Raw genomic sequence first — 8,287 nt, 5'->3', positions numbered from 1 at the left:
GCAGGAAAACCTCCAGGGTGTTCAGGGAGGCTTCAACCCCTCCAGACTTTGGCTTCTTACATCGTGCCCTGATAAATGTGTCAGCGTTTAAAGGGAGCCTTTTGGCCCTGATGCTAGTATTTCAGAGAGCTGCCTGAAGGATCGTAGAGGTGTGAGGTGCCAGAGCTGTGACAGGCTGGAGACAGGGAGAGGCTGTGTAGTGGGGGTCACAGCAGTGTATGCCACCCTGGCTTGTGCAAGGGAACAGGACTTTCCTGCTTCCTCATCCCTTGAGATCCCACATAGCTCTCATTCTCCAGCAAAGCACAGGCACTGGGAGCACAGTAATGCTGGAAAAGCCCTTCCTCCACTCCCCTGAAGTGAGGCCAAGCTTTCTTCAAGGGAAAGGGTCCTCCCTGCTATCCCTGAACTCCATTCTGCAATATTTTTTTCTAGAAACACCAGATGCTTAATTATTTCCACAGCTAAACTCCTGCAGAAAAATGATCTGTGCTGAGCCCCTGCCCAGCCTAAAATCCACCAACATTGAAGATATTTCCATTAAAACAACTCACAAATTATACTTCTCCTTCTCCTCAGAGATCACAATCTTTCCCCAGGTTTTGTTGCTAGTTCCACCTCTTCCTTTCCTCACTCAACCATCTTGCTCATCCAAATATGAACTGAGGCTGTAGGGCAAAGGCAGCAGTAGTGGGCTGCCACTTTTGGGTATAGGTTAAGGGTCCTGATGACCTCGCTGCCTTCTGGTGCATCAAGCCCTGCTGGAGCAGGCAGGTGGATGTTGCCCAGCAGCTGGATGCCAGGCTCATGGTTGGTAAACACTGTCCATTGGCCCCTGTCTGGTCCTACATTTCTTCTTGGTGTGTAAAATATGAAGTAGTCAATAGGAAGCCCCTTTCTAATGTCAGAAGACTGAAGGAGGAGGAGGAGAGCAGGAGTTAAGGCACCCAAGTTAGAACTGTGGCCTCTCATGATCGCCAAGCCTATCAGCAGGCAGGCAGCTCCCCAGGGCCACCCATCCCATGTCTCTCTGCTGAGGGAGCTGAGACACCCACCTATGCATCAAGCGGCTCACACAGCCCAAGCTGCATGCGAGAAGCACACTGTACCATAACCCGAGAGCAGCGGAGTGAGAAGGTGGGCAGAGTGGTGAAAGGTCTTTGCTCATAACTGCAAAGGTCAGGCTGGTGCTGGAGCTAGTGGGAGGACACAGCCTCCCAGTGCAAGTCTCTAGGTGCAGGGCTGCCTTTTGCCCTTGCTTTTAACACTTTCCAAAGCTGCAGTGAATGGAAGAGAAGGGTTCCCAATTTACTGGGGGACAACCAGATCCTGGTCTCTGCTCTCTGCCATTGCTGACCTGACAGCCTGCATTTTATCTATCAATCACCACCATAAGGTTCTTGAGAAGTCCAGGGTTCATGCTGAGTGAGCTGAGGGGCAAGGACTGAAGGTGGCCCCTGGGTTGTGGCTGGGATGAGGGAGCTCTGCAGGGAGCTGTAGTGCAAGGAGGAAGAGGAATGTGTGGGAAGGAATGGGTAGTTCAGCTCTTTGTGTGCAATATAAGGAAGTATGGGAATATCCCTGTGGGATTATCAAAGAGATTTACAAGAATGGGCGGCAGAGAAAGGCTGAAAACAGAAATGTAGCCTCATGCTGTGCATTGTCATGATGGGTGAATGATTTCATGGTGAGCTGGTGTTGCAGGAGAAGAGGGAGGAAAGGTGCTCACCCTGGAAGGGAGAGAAGAGCAGGCAGAGGCGCACACAAGGGCAGTAAAAGCAGAGGACACATGCATGTCAGGAGCTGAGGAAAGGAAGGAGACTAATGGAGAGAAGGTCAAAGGCAGGAAACAAAAACTGAACTTCAGAGGACCTTGATCTGCAGCAGCATGACTACTCTTGGAGCTTGCTGAGCCAGCCAGGGCAGGTGACAAAGGTGCTGGGAGAGAATTTTGAACCCTGTGGGAGCACAGGGAAACACTGGTAGTAAGACAAGTGAGAGCAAGCTACTGTGCTCTGCTAATAGCAGCCATGGCAGCTGAATAAGGAAAAAGTGATGCTGGCAGAATAAACGCATAAGGAGTTCTTGCTCCAAGTCCTGCAAATGGGACCATGCAACATATCTGCCAAAGTGCCAAGAAGGCAGGTTATCACGAAAGCCTAAAGGCAGGCTATCCCCAAAACTACTCTCAGATCTTTCTGAAGACATAGGTGTGGAAAAGCCCAGAGACAGGGTGGACATGCAGCAGTTAAGGGCACGCATTTGAAACTGGGCATGCGGGGGGTGGCCAACAGTGGCTGAGCTCATTATGTCATCAAGTGAACAGGCAAAACTCCCCACTGCATATCCCCATGTTAGCAGTGCACAAATACATGACATGCCCCAACCTATTTTGCTAACAAACACATACTCTCACATTCATCTCTGTCCTACTTGCTTTACCTATGGTTCCTCCACATACCACACTGGGTTACTGTTGCATGAGTGGCGGAGGCAAACAGTGGCATAACCAGCATGTGGTACCTGAGCAATGATTTGTTTAGCTGCAAAACTTCCTTGTACAGTAGAGCGTTTGCTTTACTTATTAAGTCATTATAGCATCCTTGCAAGATTGTAACAGAACCTTCCTGAGATACTGTTTGTCTAAATGTTGCAATTGGCAGCAGGGAACCTTCTGCTGTCTCTGAAACTTGACCAACCTGGTACTAGTGATAGCTGCTCTTTCCTCACTCCCTCTGGCCTTTGAATAAAAAGAATTTGCTTTCAGATGGTATCTATTTAAATATTTGCATAGTATGGCCAGCCATGTACATGAGCACTTCCACAACACTGATACCAATAGCAGGTGAATGCCTCTGCAAAGCCTCGGCAGCATTTCCAGCTTCTGTTTTGCAAAGGGGAAACTAAAGCGTAGCTTGTTAGAGGAACATTGTATGTTTTATTTCCAGCAGTGGCAACACTGTGTTTAGTCAAGAAAGGTTGAAAATCACTCGGGATTCTTTGCAGCAGGTGGTAATCCCACCCCCCTACCCCCCCTCCATTCCCAATCCCAGCTGAGTTTTAATGGCCACTTGGAGGGCAGGGTGAATTCCCAAGAAGAAGAAGAGTTTGGCAGATTCTTACCCAGCCCCAAACCTGGAAAACTTTGCAGGTTTGCAAGGCAGGCATGGTCCTGTCTGTCAGGAGGAAGTTCCAGTGCATAAACCTGGGCTATGCTCATGCAATGAGAGTGGAAGGGAAATAAAAATGACTCAGGCTGACAATTTTATATAATCCTTTCCACAATGGCCTTTGGCTCCCATGCAAATTAGGAAGCACCCAGCCGGCTGCGGTGCTCTTCCTCATACCAGAGACCCTTCCTTAGAGCAGGTCATGTGTCAGGAACACCTCGGGAGAGCAGAGCAGAAAAGGGAATGGGTGTCCCTGTGTAATTTGGAACTCTGGCCTTCTCCAGTGGCCTGAGCTGGGCTGGGTGCCAGCAGCACACAAGTCCTCTGGCCAACACTCTTGGCAGAGCTCAGTCCTGCATCAGCAGCTCTGCCATGCTCCATCCCCATCCAGGGGGTTACAGCACAGAAGGAATGGAGTATGGTCACCCTTTATGCAACCCACCCTCTGCATAGTCACACAATGGGTTAAAATCTGTGGCTACAATTAGTCCTGTGTTGCCAACAGATAATTAGGTGCAGGTGAGGATTTGAGCAAAGTGATTCCATCAGCTAGAATGCTGGAGGGAAACAAGCAGGAGTAACTGAAGTGGGTTAAAACCGCATCCTCCACTGCTCTGCATTGGAGAAGGAAGAGCTGTAACTTCTGCAGCAGGAAGGGTAGGGAGGCCCCATGCCTGAATTTCAGGGGTGGAAGGCCCCAGCACGTGTTCTTGGGTGTGTGCTCCCTCTTCCTGCGGAAATCCCCTTTGGAAAATCCAAAGGTGTCCAAGTTCAAACCAGAGCTGGGCCAGGTGATAAACAAGAGGGCAAGCAATGTTGCAAACTCCAGCCTCCACCAGCAAGTCCCAGCAGGAGCTGCTGAGTACTGGAGGTGGAACAAAAGGTGCCATGAAGGCGGGTAGATGCTGCTACAGAGCCCCTCTGTAGAAGCAGCGACCTGGTGCTTGGGTGTCAGAGAGGGAACCCCAGCCCCACAACCCACCTGCCGACACAGGCACAGGAAACGCCACCCACATCTTCCAAAATTAGCTGCAGCAGAAGAGCTGGGAGCTGCACGCTCTTAGATGTGTTCCTGCTGCTGAAACCACCTCAAACCCCTGAGCCTGTGACCCCATCGGTCTACAAGGTGTTGAACGTTTCTTGAAAAGTAAAGCAGGTGGGTTCCCCGGTATCTCAGGACAATGAGGTGGGCAATGAACCATTTCACAAACCAGGTAATCTTTTTTTAATAAATACATATCTCACAGGTACCAAAATAATTATAAACAAAAATGTACACTATTTACACAATATACAATTGCTAAAAAGTGTAGCTATTATGACACACATTGTGTGAAACATACTGTTTCCAATGCCCACAGTTAACATTACTGCTGTTTTTCGTAACAGCCAGGAGGTCACCAGTCCCCTGGCTTGACTCCTCTGCCTGGGACACAACACTGGGAGCAGCTAAGGTTGGTCGGTAAGTCCAGGCAGTGCCACCAGCCCAACACAAGTTAACACAGTCTCTGAGAAGATGGGGTGCTGGTACATGCCTGCCTTGTCATGAGAGGATACTCATTCCTTGTGGTACTTGATGCCACAAGAGAGCTTGCTGATAGCAGGTTAGATGTGTAGTCAGCTACCTTCACAGGGTTGAGAAGACTGGCTGTGTGGCTCTTTATCAGATGGTGTGCATAATCACAGATCCCTACTGGTGCTACATATTCCACTCCTGTATTTAAACACAGGCCAGAATCTGGAACCGTCCTGTCACAATTATGTGCTCCTTGCTGGGCAGTGTAGTATCCCCCTCCTGATTCTTCCCTCTGCATTGTGACTTTCTTTTTAAATGAAAAGTCAGTTCTTTTTCTATACATATGTGCACAGTCACTTCTTTTCACAGAAGGCTCTGCCTTAAAATGTCAGCTGTCGTCCTCCAATAAGGCAGTCATCATACATAAGCTGCAAGAAAAAAACAAAAGGCTGTTAATGCAAAACTCTGACTGGGAGTATCGTATCCACTCTGGGCTAACTGCCAAATTCTGCATGCCCTGACTTCAGCAGTGTGGAAAATTTCTACACTGAAATGGTTACATTTGCCATTTAACAGCACTAAGAACGTTAGAAAAACAAATGCTAGGGAGGAGTAAACCGTCCATTAACTTGAATTTTATTTCACAGATTCTGTAGATATCAGCAAACAGAATGGTGTTGCATGAAGCAACATTCCCTCAGGTTATTTTTTACCTTTTATTCTTTTTCTATTTATATGCTTGATGGTTGATAGTGCAATCTTACTTTATGGGCAATTTATACCCATCTGTTACATAGATAAGAGATCATTGGAGCACCACAAGAAAACCTACAAAGGGCAGGATTTGCCCTTCTCCTGAAAAGGCGTAAATAGCTACTTACTTCATCCTCTGTTGATTCGGGCTCCGATTCACTGCTCTCCTCATCCTCACTTTCTGGCAACATCTGCAGGTCGGCCATGGTCAGCTGCTTCAGCTGTTCCTGTATGCTGGAATTCTCTCTTCCCCATGTGAGCTGATACGGGGAGTATCCTTGGTAGGTCACTTTGTTCACGTCTGCCCCATGTTTCACTAGAAGTGACACCAGGTCTGAATTCTGCAGGTCGACAGCCAAATGTAGTGCAGTTCTCCCATTGCATGGCTCCTGCATGAAAATAGCGCAAGGTTTGGCATGTTAGGAAAACCAGAGTCTGTGACAGACCTGTTGATTCTAACAATTACACAGCCCAGCTCAGTTAAATTCACTGTATACATTACATACCTGAGCATTTACATCTGCTCCCAAAGACAGCAAGTATTCAACAACAGCAAGGTATCCTTGAATAGATGCCAAATGGAGACAAGTATGTCCTGCAAAACACAAATTAAGGGAAAATTTGAGTAAGTTTAACCTCATGTCCTAGTATTCAGTTAAAATCAAGATAATAGGATGGGATGCGATTCATCCATGGCAAAAGGGTGTTTTCCATAAGAGCCTTCCAGCTTCCAGTAAGTATGAATAACAGGGTTGGATTTTGGAAAGATTTCTTAGAGGCTTCATTCCAGTGTTTGAGTGCAACTTATTGCAACCCAAGAAAAAAGGAGTTCTGCAGACCTACTTGCTAAAAATGCAAAATTCAAAGCCATCAGAGCCAATAATCAACAGTGAGGAGGCCTCTAAGTGACATTTTGAAGAACTCAAGGCACTTCTGTGCGCTTTGGGCTTCTCAACTCTCAGTCAAGCGTAATGATCCTCCTCCACCTCTCCAGAGGTCTTTGGGCTCTATGGAACACCAACCCTAACCTCAGCACAGCACCCCGACATCGATGTACAGCAGCGTGCCCATACCGTTGTAGTTGGTTGCCTGTAAGACAGCGAGGAGGTGGTGTGGCTGGCAGTACTGAGTGAGGACACTGACACTCCTGAGGGACCCCTGCTGGCAAGCGATGTGCAGAGGGGTGTTTCCTCGGAAGTCCCTGATTTCCAGGTTGCATCCAGCCTTCAGAAGATGCTCAGCAATTTCAGGCTGGTCAGTGATCACTGCCAGGTGAAGAGGAGTCTGCAGGCAAAAGAGAAAAAGCAGACCTGTAAGCTATGCCACAAACCTGGCAGCAACATCTGGCTGGACAGACCCCTCAACCGCTTGGTGGTTTGTGCCCCCAGTTAAAATCACACCCCATGAACTCAGCTCTTTATGCTTCCCAACATATTGTAGAGTTGACCTTTAGTCTGGAAGTGATGAACTTAGGGTTCTCCGGATACCCAACAGTCAATCTATATGAAAGGTATCATTAACATCCCAGTAAAGAGGGATGCAACCCATCGCATCACATTTGAAAAATGCGGGTGTTAAGTGCCACTCTGGGGGTAGAGGAAGTGTTGTAGTAACGCTGGCTGGAGCCAGCTGGCGACTTGCCTGAATGCAGGCTTTGATTCAAGCAGGCTATGATTTAATTGATTCCATTGATTAACAAATAAAAGAGAAGTTGGGGGTGGGGGGGACAGTTCCCCAGAGAGCCTTTGTGGGGTGGCAGGGGATGATGTGTATCTGGGGCTGCGGAGGTGCAAGTACCTGGCTGAGGTTGTTCTGGAAGTTCAGGAAAGCACGGTCCCCGGCCGTCTGCCGGATCACCTCCAGGCTCAGGGCTTTCTCCTCGTGAATAATCGCCAAGTGGAGAAAACTGCAGGGGAGGAAATAATAAAACCTGAACATCCCACGTCAAACCTCTCAAACCCCACGTTAAACCCCCCAGTGCGGAGGCGGGGCCGGCGAGGGGTCATGCGCGTGTGTCGCAAGCAGGGGCTTTCGGCGGCCGGGGCTTTCCGCGCCGCGGAGCCGCCTCTCCCTGGCGCCCCTCCAGGGACTTTCCGGCCTCCTCCTCCTCCTCCTCCCTTCCCTTCCCTCCCCACCGCCGCCAGGCCGGCGCCTCCCCGCCAGCAGCACATCCTGTCCCGTTCCCACCGTGCCATGTCCCCGCCACGTCCATGCTCATCGACCCCACCTTCCCAAACCCCCACTTACGTGTCCCCGTCCTCCGTCAGCTGCTGTGCCCAGGCGGGCGGTTCGCGGGGCTGCAAGCGTATGTCTTCCAGCTCCTTCACCAGCTGCCCGTAATCCTCCTCCTTCATGGAACCCAAGCCGCTGTCGTGGCGATCGTCGAGCGGGAGCCCGCCCTGACGGTCTTTCTTTGGCTGCTCGTAGCCCTCCATAACCGGCGGCTCGGCGAAACGGCTGGCACTGATCATGGCGGCGGCTTGCTGTGAGTGAGCGGCGGCGGCGGCGGCGCTTCGCATATACACCGCGGACAGGGGATTTCTGCAGGGGAGGAGCCACCGAGGACGGGAATTTCCAGCCACTCAAAGCCTGACCGACGGGTCTGGTCCTGCTTGGTGCCCCTGGGAGGGAGGGAGAGAGGGCGGGAGGGCGGATCGGCTCGGGCCAGCCCCTCCCGAGCCGACCCCTCCCCTCCCCTCCCCTCCGCCGCGGGAGGGGAGTTGGCGTTTATCCACGTCAGGGGGAAGTACTCGTCTGCCTGGCGTGCCCGTCGGTACTTCCCTGCAGCGCCCCAAGCAGCTGCCCCTTGCCGGCTTTCCCGGGGGGCTTTCCCTGCCCTGCCAGGTCG

General features: G+C 50.5%; 1 protein-coding gene across 1 annotated transcript; it reads right to left on the bottom strand.

Annotated features, from left to right (window-relative positions):
- Positions 1-4,429: 4,429 nt before the first annotated feature.
- Positions 4,430-8,058, bottom strand: NFKBIA (NFKB inhibitor alpha). The gene is made up of 6 exons (XM_057428423.1): positions 7,687-8,058; positions 7,237-7,345; positions 6,513-6,723; positions 5,946-6,034; positions 5,568-5,828; positions 4,430-5,114 (listed from the first exon to the last, which is right to left on the bottom strand). Exons 1-6 carry the CDS (start codon positions 7,956-7,958, stop codon positions 5,067-5,069), a joined length of 990 nt encoding a protein of 329 aa, XP_057284406.1. The 5' UTR covers positions 7,959-8,058; the 3' UTR covers positions 4,430-5,066.
- Between the last annotated feature and the right edge of the window lie 229 nt (positions 8,059-8,287).

This window comes from Pezoporus wallicus, unplaced genomic scaffold, assembly GCF_028554395.1.
Source record: "Pezoporus wallicus isolate ANWC-B61680 ecotype Strahan unplaced genomic scaffold, APGP_CSIRO_Pwel_v1 contig_3486, whole genome shotgun sequence".
Taxonomy (NCBI): domain Eukaryota; kingdom Metazoa; phylum Chordata; class Aves; order Psittaciformes; family Psittacidae; genus Pezoporus; species Pezoporus wallicus.
This window is presented reverse-complemented; position numbering and strand designations above follow the sequence as displayed.

Excerpts from the sequence above, each read along its gene's own strand:
- NFKBIA (XM_057428423.1), bottom strand. The coding sequence starts at position 7,958 with ATGCGAAGCGCCGCCGCCGCCGCCGCTCACTCACAGCAAGCCGCCGCC. Across the intron at positions 6,724-7,236 it reads TCCAGAACAACCTCAGCCAG|ACTCCTCTTCACCTGGCAGT; the intron begins GTACTTGCACCT and ends TTTTGCCTGCAG. Across the intron at positions 5,829-5,945 it reads GAGCAGATGTAAATGCTCAG|GAGCCATGCAATGGGAGAAC; the intron begins GTATGTAATGTA and ends ATTTTCATGCAG.